We start from the raw sequence: 12,192 nt of genomic DNA on the forward strand, positions 1-12,192 counted from the left end.
GGAGGCACCGGGAGGGCACCGGGAGGCACCGGGCGGGGAAGGGAGGGCACCGGGCGGGGACGGCCCTCACATAGTAGAGGAGGTCGGTCCACCCTTCCATGGTGATGCACTGGAAGACGGTGAGCACGGCGAAGAGGATGTTGTCGAACTGCGTGATGCCGTAGTTGGGCCCTTCCCAGTATTTCTTGCACTTGGTGCCGTTGGGGCAGATCCGGGCCGGCTCGTCCGTCCCGCACGGGACCTCCACCTTGATCTCGTCTGGGGACCGGGGGGGGTCCCGTGGGCTGAACCCCCTCCGTGTCCCCAGGACCCCGCGCCCTGTCCCCAGGACATCCCCCCCGCTCCCTCCGCCCCCCCCGCTCCCGCCGCAGGGCACGGACAGAAATAACCGCGGCCAATTAACGGCTTCATCAAGGGAGAGCAGCAATTAGGACGTTCCAAATCGAGCGCTGGCCGCAGGCCCGGGGAGGTTTGGGGGGGCCGCTCGGAGGGGTGGGAGGAAAGGATCCGGTCCCCGCAGCCCCGGTGATCCCAACCCCGGGATCCCGGCCCTCCCCGGGGGGGAAACTGAGGCAGGAAGGGGAGAGGGGGAGATTGGGGGGGCGGTTAGGAGAATTTGAGGGGATTCAGGAGGAGTCCAGGGTGGTTAGAGGGGGTTTGGGGGCTTAGAGGGGATTGAGGGGTGCTGGAGGGGGAGTTGGTGAGGTTTAGGGAGGGTTTGGGGGGCTTGGAGGGGATTTAGGGAGGTTTGGGGGGGTTAGGGGGGTTGGAGGGGATTTGGGGGGGCTTTGACGGGACACCGGGGGGCCCCGGCCCCACCTGTGACCAGGTCGAAGCAGGTGGTGTGGAATTTGCCCATATAAAACTCTAATCCTATGATGGCGAAGATGAGGATCGCGAAGAAGAGCAGGAGCCCGATCTGCAGCAGCGGGATCATCGCCTTCATGATGGACTTCAGCACCACCTGCAAACCTGCGGCAGCGGCGGCTGAGCGGCGCCGCCCCCCGGGACCCCCGGCACCCCAAATCCCCCCCGGCACTCCCAAATCCCCCCCCGGCACTCCCAAATCCCACCCCCGGCACCCCCAAATCCCCCCCGGCACCCCCAAATCCCCCCCTGGCACCCCCAGATCCCCCCCCCGACACCCCCAAATCCCTCCCAGCACCCCCAAATCCCCCCCTGGCACCCCCAAATCCCCCCCGGCACCCCCAAATCCCCCCCCCGGCACTCCCAAATCCACCCCCCGGCACCCCCAAATCCTCCCCCGGAACCCCCAAATCCTCCCCGGCACCCCCAAATCCTCCCCGGCACCCCCAAATCCCCCCCCGGCACCCCCAAATCCCCCCTGGCACTCCCAAATCCTCCCCCGCACCGCCAAATCTCCCCCCGGCACCCCCAAATCCCCCCCCGGCACCCCCAAATCCCCCCTGGCACCCCCAAATCCCCCCCCGGCACCCCCAAATCCTCCCCCGGGACGCCCAAATCCCTCCCGGAACCCCCAAATCCTCCCCCGGCACCCCCAAATCCTCCCCCGCACCTCCAAATCCCCCCCGGCACTCCCAAATCCTCCCCGGCACCCCCAAATCCTCCCCCGCACCTCCAAATCCCCCCCGGCACTCCCAAATCCTCCCCCGGCACCCCCAAATCCCACCCCCGGCACCCCAAATCCCCCCCGGCACCCCAAATCCCCCCCTGGCACCCCCAAATCCTCCCCCGCACCCCCAAATCCCTCCCGGCACCCCCAAATCCTCTCCCGCACCTCCAAATCCCCCCCGGCACCCCAAATCCCTTCCCGGCACTCCCAAATCCCTCCCAGCACCCCCAAATCCCTTCCCGGCACTCCCAAATCCTCCCCGGCACCCCCAAATCCTCCCCCGCACCTCCAAATCCCCCTCCGGCACTCCCAAATCCCCCCCTGGCACCACCAAATCCCCCCCCGGCACCCCCAAATCCCCCTCGGCACCCCCAAATCCTCCCCCGGCACCCCCAAATCCTCCCCCGGCACCCCCAAATCCCCCCCGGAACCCCCAAATCCTCCCCCGGCACCCCCAAATCCCCCCCCGACACCCCAAATCCCTCCCAGCACCCCCAAATCCTCCCCGGAACCCCCAAATCCCCCCCGGCACCCCCAAATCCCCCCCCCGGCACCGCCAAATCCTCCCCCGGCACCCCCAAATCCCTTCCAGCACCCCCAAATCCCTCCCAGCACCCCCAAATCCCCCCCCGGCACTCCCAAATCCTCCCCCGGCACCCCCAAATCCCCCGGCACCCCCAAATCCCCCTCCGGCACTCCCAAATCACCCCCGGCACCCCCAAATCCCTTCCCGGCACCCCCAAATCCCCCCCCCGGCACCCCCAAATCCCCCCCGGAACCCCCAAACCCCCCCCGCACTCACTGGGATCCCCGAGACCAGCTTGAGGGGCCGCAGCACGCGCACGGCCCGCAGCGTCCGCAGGTCGAACTGGGAGCCCACCGAGGCCAGGATGCTGCGGGGACAGCGGGGTCAGGGCCACAGGGACCCCCAGCTGGGCCACCAGGGCCACCGAGGGTGGCCACAGCCACCGACACCCCCCGGTGTGGCCAGGGACCCCCGCGGCCACCGAGACACCGAGCCCAAGGACCCCCACAGGCCCCACGGCTGCCAAGTGCCACCACCACGTCCGCCCTGGGCCACCGTGAGCCTGTGGCCGCCCCGTCACAGCTGTCACAAGCCCCCATGTCCCCATCACAGGGCCACGAGCCCCTGGCCACTGTGAGTCCCCAGATGTTCATCACGGGGTCATGAGCCTCCGGCCACACGAGCCCCCAAGTCTTTGTCACGGGGTCATGAGCCTGTGGCCCTCAGGAACCCCCAAATCTTTGTCACACAGCCACGAGCCCCCTGCCACCACGAGCCCCCAAATCTTTGTCACATGGCCACCAGCCTGCGGCCACCACGAGCCCCCAAATCTTTGTCACGGGGTCATGAGCCTGTGGCCACCACGAGCCCCCAAATCTTTGTCACACGGCCACGAGCCCCCTGCCCCCACGAGCCCCCAAATCTTTGTCACACGGCCACGAGCCCCCTGCCCCCACGAGCCCCCAAATCTTTGTCACACGGCCACCAGCCCCCGGCCACCACGAGCCCCCAAATCTTTGTCACACGGCCACGAGCCATGGGCCACCACGAGCCCCCAAATCTTTGTCACGGGGTCATGAGCCTGTGGCCACCACGAGCCCCCAAATCTTTGTCACACGGCCACCAGCCCCCGGCCACTACGAGCCCCCAGATCTTTGTCACGGGGTCATGAGCCTGTGGCCCTCAGGAACCCCCAAATCTTTGTCACATGGCCACGAGCCCCCGGCCACCATGAGCCTCCAAATCTTTGTCACACAGCCACGAGCCCCCGGCCACCACGAGCCCCCACGCCGCTGTCACACGGCCGCCAGCCCGCGGCCACCACGAGCCCGCGGCGGTGCTGTGGCGGCCCCCGCGAGCCCCCGTGTCCCCGCCGCAGGGCCACGTGCCGCAGGGCCGGCAGCCGGTGCCGCCAGCGCGGGCGGTAGCTCGGGGCTATTTTTAGCCTTTTCCGGCGATGCTGCCGGTGGTGGCTGATGCCAGCGCTGGTCCCGGCCCGGGGGTCGCGGCCGCCGGCCAGCACCGGCCCCGGCGTCCCCGAGGGGCCGGAGGAGGTGCCCGGGGAGCCAAAGGGGGTCCCGGGGGTACCCCAGGGGTTCAGGGCTGGCCCCGGTGCTGCAGACGGTCCCCTGTTGCCATGGCAACCGGATGGAGATGCTCATCCGTCACCTCCCCCATCGCAGCCAGACCTGGCCCCGCCAGCGACCCCCGACACCCCCATTCACCCCAATTTATCCACCCTCCGTCGCCCCTTTCCTTCACCTCCAATCACCCCAATTAATCCACCCCCAATCACCCCAATTAATCCACCCCCAATCACCCTAATTAATTCACCCCCCATCACTGGGGAGAGGCAATCTCGGGAACAGGGGGTGGGGGGCGCGGGGGGGGTGCAAAGAGGTGGGGGCGAGGGGCAGAGGAAGCGTCCCCCGGTGACACCGAGCGCCCCAAAAGTGCTCCCAACCCCTCCCGCCTCAGTTTCCCCGCTGAGGAAGCGCGGGGCACGGGGGTCTCTGTGACCGGGGGGTCTCCGGGGTCACGGCCGGGGGGGTTCTGGGGCTCTGGAGCTGGGGGGGGGGCGCCCGGAGCTGCCGGCGGCAGCGGTGCCGGTGCCGCGCGCTGAGTGACACCGCGGGGACACGTTGTGACAGCGCCGGGAGGCCCCCGGGGACACGGGGACAGGGACGGCCCCGCACACGCGCGGGCACACGTGGGACGCGCGGGCGGGGCACAGGTGGGGAGGGGGCGCACCTGCGTGGGGCCGGTCCCCTCGGGCACGCGGTGACACGCGTTTGTCCCCGACAGGCGTGTCCCCGCCGTGCCCCCCGTGTCCCCCCGCGCCCCTCACCCCGTGAGCACCACCACGAAGTCCATGACGTTCCAGCCGTTGCGCAGGTAGGAGCCTTTGTGGAAGGCGAAGCCCAGAGCGATGATCTTGATCCCCGCCTCGAAGCAGAAGATGCCGATGAAGTACGGCTCCGTGTCGTCCTGGGCGCGGGGACAGGTGTCGGGGACAGGTGCCAGGGGACGCCACCACCTCCGGACACCCCCCCTGTCCCCCGGGGCGAGGGGTCAGCGCTGCCCCCGGCCCCCTCCAGCCCTCCCCGGGTGGCCCCGGGCGGAGGCGGCGACGCTCCCGGAGTGGCCCAGATTCCCAGTAAGGAGGAAACTGGGACGCCGGCGGCTCCGGGGGGAACTGGGAATCGTGGCCAGCGTGGGCCAGGGGCGGGCTGGCCCCCCCCTCCCACCCCCCCGCGCTGCTGCCCACGCCGGGGGCAGGGACACGGCAGGGACCCCGCGGTGGGCTGGGGACCCCTGATGGGGGCCCCAGGGTGGCCCGGGACCCCCAGCAGAGCCCCCAGGGACCCCCACCAAAGCTCCCGGGGTGCCCGGGCACCTCTGCTGGCACTCCCAGGGACCCTCGCTGGAGCCCCCCGGGGTGGCAGGGACCCCCACGGGAGCCCCAGGGACCCTCCCCAGGAGGCGCCCGGAGCCCCCCGCCCGCCTCACCAGCCGCTCCGACATGGGGGTCTTGTCCTCGTCGGGCAGGTGCTGCTCCAGCGCCAGGACGATGCAGTTCGCGATGATGGTGGCTAAAATCATGTATTCAAAAGGAGTGGGGGGCGAGTCAAGGAAAAACGGGGCTGGGGGACCCGCGAACCGCCCCAGCAAGGGGGAAACTGAGGCAGGCGTGGGGCCACGGGGCGCTCAAAGCGGGGCCAAGGCGCTGCCCGTGCCCCGGTGTCGGCGCCCGCGTGTTCGGCAGCTCGTTAATTAATTCCCTCATCAAAGCGGCAGCCGCGGCCTCGGCTCCGCGGCGCGATCAAAGCGCCCCGGGGACAGCGGGACCCGCCGCGACCGACACGGCCCCACTGGGCCCGCGGGCACCGGGCAGCGGCACCCCCGGGGGCTGCGGGGACGCGTCCGTGTCCTGTCCCGTGTCCTCCCGTCCCGCCCCACGGCCCCGTCCCCTGCCCCACATCCTGCCCCGGGGCCACGGTGGCGCTGAAGGGCACAAAGAGAGGCCGGGGACAGCCTGGCACGGCACGGGTGTCCCACACGGGTCCCGGCGTGGCACCGCTCTCCAGCACGGCCCTCTGGCACAGGACACTGCCCAGCCCAGCACGGCCACCGCCATTCCAGCACGGCACGGCTGTCCCGGCGGCTCCCTGGCACGGCACGGCACGGCACGGCCCCACTGCACAGCCTGGCACAACAGGGCCACCCAGAACGGCTCCGCCATCCCGGCACAGCGCTGGGACCTGGCACGGGCCGCGGGGACGGCCCTGGCACGGGGAGCCGGTGCTGCTGTCCGGCACAGCTCCCTGGCCTGGCACGGTTACCCGGCCCCTCTTCCCGGTACAATATGTCTCCCAGCGCCGGTATCTGGGCCAGCGCGGCTCCCTGGCACGGCACGGTTACCCGGCACAGCTCCCTGGCACAGCACGGCTCCCGCTGACGGGATCCGGCCCGGTGCGGCTCCTCGGCACGGCCCGGGATCCGGTGCCGGTACCCCGGTCATGACACGGGTGCCCAGCACGGCTCCCGGTACCGGGATCTGGCCCAGCACGGCTCCCTGGCACAGCCCGGGGATCCGGCACGGCTCCCTGGCATGGCACGGCTCCCAGAGCAGGGATCCGGCCCCGCTCCCGGCGCGGCCCGGCCATCCGGTGCCGGATTCCGGCCCGGCACGGCTCCTGGCACCGCCCGGGGATCCGGCACGGCTCCCTGGCATGGCACGGCTCCCAGAGCAGGGATCCGGCCCCGCTCCCGGCGCGGCCCGGCCATCCGGTGCCGGATTCCGGCCCGGCACGGCTCCTGGCACCGCCCGGCCCCGTTATCCGGGGCAGCGGAGCGCGGCGATGCAGCGCGGAGCCAGCGCGGAGCCAGAGCGGCACAGCCCCCCAGCCGGGGGGCTCCGCGCCCCCAAACCGCGCTCGGGGGGCTCCCCCTCCCCTCCGCGCCGTGCCCCCCATCCCCGGGATTCCCCCCAGGACGGATTTTGGGGCGGCGCGGGATCAACCCCCGGCTGCCGCCGCCCCCTCACCCCGGGACCGGCGTGGGAGGCTCTGCGTGCCGCAGGATGGGACCCGCAGGGCCGCGCCGGGGGGGGGGCGAGGGGCGACGGATCACCCCCCCCTCCCGGGCACCCCGGAGCGCCCCCGACGCCCCCAGACCCCCGCCCGGCCCCGCCGCCCCTGCCCCGGGGCGCGGGGATCTGTCACCGCCCCGGGGACGGCGCTGCCCGGCCCCGCTGCGGCACCGGCGGCGCGGCCCGCTCCCCCCGCGACCCGCACCCCCCGCCCCGCGCCCCCGGGCCCTCCCGCCCTCTGGGGGTGCCCGAGGGGACCCCCGCGGCCCCAAAGTCCCCCCGGTGTCCGGTGGGGTCCCCGAAAGCTCGCGGTGGAGCCAGAGACCCTCAGCTGTGCCTCAAACCCGCGTGGGGACCCCCCAATCCTGCCTCGGCCCCCCCAACACCCAGGAGCGGTGGCAGTGGCTGTTTTGGGGTGCTGGGGGTCTTTTTGGGGTGATTTGGGTCCTTTTGGGGTGACGGGGACGTTTTTGGGGTGCTGGGGGTCGTTTTGGGGTGACGAGGGGCCTTTTTGGGTCGCTGCTGCCGGTTGAGCATTTCAGGGGGCAGAAAAAGGGGGAAGGGGCTCGGAGGAACCCCAAGGGCAGCAGGGCCGGGGTTGCGCCTCCCCCAAATCGCCCAAAATAGCCCGAAACAGCCCAAAATAGCCCTGAGCCCCCAAAGACCCCAGCAGGGGTGGGGGGCACGGATCGGGGGACACCTCGAGTCTGTGGGGATGCGGAGGGATGGAAATGGGGGGGCAGGAGGGTTGTGGGGTGCAGGAACTGGGGGATGCCAGCTCACACATCCTCCCCAAAAATAGGGCACCGGGAGGCGCTGGTGCAGTGGGGTCCCCCTTTCCCCCCCCAGGGATGAGCTGGAGCCCCCCAGTCTGGGGACAGGGGTGGGATGGGGGGCAGCAGGGGCACGGGGACCCCAGTGGAGGGCAGGGGGTCGGGGACCCCAAAAGGGGGCCGGGGACCCCAGCGGAGGTCGGAGGGACGGGGATGTCGGATAGGGGGTCCCAGTCAGGACGTGGTGACCCCAATACGGGTCTGGAGTCCCCAGAGCAGGACAAGGAGATGTGGGACGGGAGCAGGACACGGGGTGGGGACCCCGGTGCAGGACAGGGTGACCCAGCACAGCCACGGTGACCCCGATACGGGGAGGGAGAGGTGACCCCAGCGCAGGGCAGGGGAACGGGGTCCTCGGTGGAGGCCGGGGGATGGGGACCCCCATGCAGGGCAGGGGAACCCCAAAGCAGGTCAGGGCACGGAGCCATCGCATTGAGACCCCAATGTGGGCACGGGGACCCCAATACGGGGCTGAAGAGCGCATGCAGGACACGGGGACCCCAATTTGGGGTTGGGGACCCCAGTGCAGGACAGGGTGACCCCAATGAGGGCCAGAGGTCAGGGCTGCGGGCTGGGGCCGGGGTCCCTGTGCCCGTCACGGGGCGTGGGGGATGCCAGAGCGGGGTCCCCTGGGCGGGGGGTGCGGTGCAGGAGCGCGGGGGCCCCCCAGAAAGGATATGGCCATTCGGTGATCTTTTTGGCGTATTTCCTCACCACGTTGTCCTCACTGAAGAGGAAGAGCGAGCGGTTGACGGTGAGGCAGTTCTGCCGCACCGGGATGGGGTTGTACAGGGCCATGGTGCGGGCGCGCTGGGCCATGGACTGCTTGTAGAGGCGCTGCGCCCCGGGGGGGCCCTGCCGCGGGCCCCCCCCCGCGCCCCGGCCCCCCGCCGCCGCCCCGGGGCCGCTCCCGCCGCCGCCGGGCCCGTAGCGGGCCGCCACCTCCTCTCCGAAACGAGCCATCCCGCCGGGGGGGGGTCACGCTGCTGAGGCCGGCACCGTCGAGGAGCTCATCACATCCCATGGGCCCCCCCAAAGGCTCGGGGGGGGGGTCGGGGTCCGTCCCGACCGGGCGCGGGGCGCTCAGGCGGCGGGCGACAGCGGCGCGGGCATCCCGAGCATCCTCCAGTGCGGCGCGCCCCCCCCGCGAGCCGGTGCGGCGGGGGGAGGACCCCCGGCAGAGGGGGGGTCCGCGGGGTGCGGGGGTCCCTCGGCTGCGGCTCGCGGTGTCCCGGAGGGTGGGGGGGGCTCTTCTCTTGCTGTGCCCCCCCCGCTCAATCCGGTGCGGAGGGGGTGGGGGTCTCCCCCCCGGTGCGAAGGGGGTCTCCGACGCTGCGGCTCCCGGCGCGGGGGGGTCCCGGTGCCCCGGAGGGGGTTGCGGGGGTCCTGGCGCTGCAGCTCGCGGTGCCCCTGTTTCGGGGGGGGTGGTCCCGGTGGCTCGGTATCGGGAGGGCCGAGCCCCCCGCTGCGGCTCCCGGTGCCTCGGAGCGGGGTGCGGGGGTCCCGGCGCTGCGGCTCCCGTTGCCCCCCCCCCGGAGGGGGTTGCGGTAATTTGGGGCGGGGGGGGAGGAGGGAGAGAGGCGCGGAAAAAGCCGGGGCTCGCTCAGCGCATCCCGGCGCCCCCGGCCCGGAGCATCCGTGAGAGGGGGGCAAAGGTAAAAAAAATCTCCCCCGAAATCCCCAAACGGCCACAAAATCCAAAGGATAGAAAAGAAAAAAAAAAAAAAAAAAGGCGAAGGCGGCGGCGCCGGGGGCCGGTGGCCCCCCCTCGGGGCGGCGGGGCCGGGCGGGGGTCGCCGTCAGCCCCCCGGCAGCAGCGGGGTGGCGGGGCCCATCGGGCCGGGCTGCGGCAGAGCTCGCGCTGCTGCTGCTGCTGCTCCTCCTCCTCCTCCTCCCCCTCTCCTTCCCCCCCCCAATACCCGGGACCTTCCTCCTCCTCCTCCTTCTCCTCCTCCTCTGTTTTCTCCTCCTCCTCCTGCCCCTCAATTCCAGAGACTTTCGCCCTCCTCCTCCTCCTGCCCCCCGAGTGCCCGGGACCTTCCTCTTCTCCCTCCTCTTCCTCCTCCTGCCCCCCCTCCCCAACGCCTGGGACTTCCCCCTCCTCCCCCTCCTCCTCCTTTAACTACCCCTTAATTATCATTAGTTAACGAGGTTTAATTACCCCGCCGCTGCCTCAGTTTCCCCGCGCGGTGACCCCGGTGTCATTCCCGCGGGGCTGCCGTGGCTCGGTCCCCCCGCGGCCCCGCGGGGTCCCCCCGGCTCCGTGACCCCCCAAAAGCGGCCGAACTGGGTCAGCGGGTGCCCCCCAGCCCCCGCTGACGTCACGGCCCTTTGTCCCCAGCGCCGCTTTTGTCCCGGCGCCGCAGCCGCCGCACGTGGCCCTGCCGGTGCCACCCCCGGGCCACCGGGACCCCGCGACACCCGGCCGGGAGGGGCGGCGGGGGGCGGGCACCGGGGACAGGACCCCAAACCGGGGCTGTGCCCCAGGGGGACCCCGAGTGTCACCTGGGAGTGATGGGGACCCCGAAACACTGAACGGCCCCACACCTGTGCATGGCCCCACACCTGTGCATGGCCCCCCTCACCTGTGCATGGCCCACACCTGTGCATGGCCCCCCTCACCTGTGCAATGCCCACACCTGTGCATGGCCCCCCTCACCTGTGCAATGCCCACACCTGTGCATGGCCCTCACCTGTGCATGGCCCCACACCTGTGCATGGCCCTCACCTGTGCATGGCCCTCACCTGTGCATGGCCCCCCTCACCTGTGCATGGCCCCTCACCTGTGCATGGCCCCCCACACCTGTGCATGGCCCCCCTCACCTGTGCATGGCCCCCCTCACCTGTGCATGGCCCCCCTCACCTGTGCATGGCCCTGCACCTGTGCATGGCCCCCCTCACCTGTGCATGGCCCTCACCTGTGCATGGCCCCCCTCACCTGTGCATGGCCCCCCTCACCTGTGCATGGCCCTGCACCTGTGCATGGCCCTGCACCTGTGTATGGCCCTCACCTGTGCATGGCCCTGCACCTGTGCATGGACCCCCACACCTGTGCATGGCCCTCACCTGTGCATGGACCCCCACACCTGTGCATGGCCCCCCTCACCTGTGCATGGCCCTCACCTGTGCATGGCCCCCCTCACCTGTGCATGGCCCTGCACCTGTGCATGGCCCCGCACCTGTGCATGGCCCCCCTCACCTGTGCATCGCTCTCACCTGTGCCAGCCCAGCTGTCACCAGTGTCCCCACACGCTGCCAGCTCCGGCCATGTCCCCGCATTCCGGGCTCAGCCTTTTCTCCTGTTCGGAGCCCCCGGGGTCGGCGCCAGCCTCTCACGGGGGTCCCGCCATGGGGACACCCTCCCTGCCCTGGTGTCCCCAGAGGCTGCCAGGTCCCCGTGTCCCCCGTGTCCCCTGTGTCCCCTGTGTCCCCCATGTCCCCTGTGTCCCCTGTGTCCCCTGTGTCCCCCGTGTCCCCCGTGTCCAGGCCAGGCCGTGCCCGCGTGCCTGGCACTGCCACATGTCCTGCAGGGCGGCAGCCGGACATGGCCGGTGGCAGACGGGGCCGTGGGGACACGGCCGGTGGCAGACGGGGCCGTGGGGACACGGCCGGTGGCAGACGGGGCCGTGGGGACACGGCCAGTGGCAGACGCGGCCGTGGGGACACGGCCGGTGGCAGACGGGGCCGTGGGGACACGGCGATGGCGCTGGGGACGCGGTGGCACCGCGGTGGCTCATTAGTGTGTCCCTGTGATGAGGCGGTGGCCGCCTGCAGGGGCGGATCAGAGGCCACCGTGGTGGCACCTGCTGGGACCGCGGGGATGGCAGCAGGTGTGTGGCAGGGACGGGGCTGGGGACAGTGGCAGCCTGCGGGGGGGACACGGGGAGGGGCAGGGACACTGCCACCGCCATGGGGACAAGGGGCGATGGGGACACTGCCACCCCCTGGGGACATGGGGACAGTGATAGGGGTACTGCCACCCCCCTGGGGACATGGGGACAGTGATGGGGGTACTGCCACGGCCATGGGGACATGGGGTGATGGGGACAGTGCCACCCCCCTGGGGACAGTGCCACCCCCCTAGGGACATGGGGACAGTGATGGGGGTACTGCCACTGCCATGGGGACAGTGATGGGGACAGTGCCACCGCCATGGGGACAGTGATGGGGACATTGCCAGCCCCCTGGGGACATGGGGGGTCAGCTCAGTGAGGACATAGGATGGCGGGGGCAGGGATGGGGGCACAGGGTGATGAGGGTAGGGGAGCAGCCGGTTGCTATGGAATCCCGTTGCTATGAAGCCGGTTGCTATGGAGGCCGTTGCTATGGATCTACAGACCCCCGTTGCCGTGAGCCCCCCGTCGCCACGGACCCCATTGCTATGGAGACGGACGCTAAGAGCTGTTGCCATGGTGCCCATCGCCATGGGGGACCCCGATGCTGTGGACCCCCGTTGCTAGGGAAACGCGTTACTATGGACCCCCGTTGCTATGGAGCTCCCGTTGCTACGGGCCGCCGTAAGTCACCGCGCTGCGGAGCCGCCAGATGTCGCGAACGCCGCCGGAGGGGCGGGGCCGCCGGGAAGGTTCCCGCCCCCTCGCCGTGAGTGGACCAATCAGGTGGCGGTGACGAGAGGAAGGGGCGTGGC

General features: G+C 71.2%; 2 protein-coding genes across 2 annotated transcripts in view; one reads left to right on the plus strand and one right to left on the minus strand.

The window, feature by feature from the left end:
- The window catches only part of CACNA1A (calcium voltage-gated channel subunit alpha1 A), a 39,135-nt gene extending 30,493 nt beyond the window's left edge, over positions 1-8,642 (minus strand). The window contains exons 1-6 of the mRNA XM_063389190.1: positions 8,224-8,642; positions 5,130-5,235; positions 4,468-4,607; positions 2,393-2,487; positions 820-972; positions 71-258 (exon numbers count right to left, since the gene is read on the minus strand). Coding sequence (XP_063245260.1) covers positions 71-258; positions 820-972; positions 2,393-2,487; positions 4,468-4,607; positions 5,130-5,235; positions 8,224-8,507 — 966 coding nt within the window. The 5' untranslated portion in view covers positions 8,508-8,642. The remainder of the gene's footprint in view (positions 1-70; positions 259-819; positions 973-2,392; positions 2,488-4,467; positions 4,608-5,129; positions 5,236-8,223) is intronic.
- Positions 8,643-10,493: 1,851 nt separating this feature from the next.
- Positions 10,494-12,150, plus strand: LOC134546419 (ESX-1 secretion-associated protein EspK-like). Its single transcript, XM_063389218.1, has 2 exons — positions 10,494-11,374; positions 11,882-12,150. Exons 1-2 carry the CDS (start codon positions 10,600-10,602, stop codon positions 12,148-12,150), a joined length of 1,044 nt encoding a protein of 347 aa, XP_063245288.1. The 5' UTR covers positions 10,494-10,599.
- The last annotated feature ends 42 nt before the right edge of the window (positions 12,151-12,192 follow it).

This window comes from Prinia subflava, unplaced genomic scaffold (genome assembly GCF_021018805.1).
Source record: "Prinia subflava isolate CZ2003 ecotype Zambia unplaced genomic scaffold, Cam_Psub_1.2 scaffold_72_NEW, whole genome shotgun sequence".
NCBI classification, from domain to species: domain Eukaryota; kingdom Metazoa; phylum Chordata; class Aves; order Passeriformes; family Cisticolidae; genus Prinia; species Prinia subflava.

What these genes read in the sequence shown, in the direction of transcription:
- LOC134546419 (XM_063389218.1), top strand. Translation starts at nt 10,600, where the DNA reads ATGGCCCTCACCTGTGCATGGACCCCCACACCTGTGCATGGCCCCCCT. An exon ending in GACCGCGGGGATGGCAGCAG is followed by an intron (nt 11,375 to 11,881) that starts GTGTGTGGCAGG and finishes ATGGATCTACAG; the next exon opens with ACCCCCGTTGCCGTGAGCCC.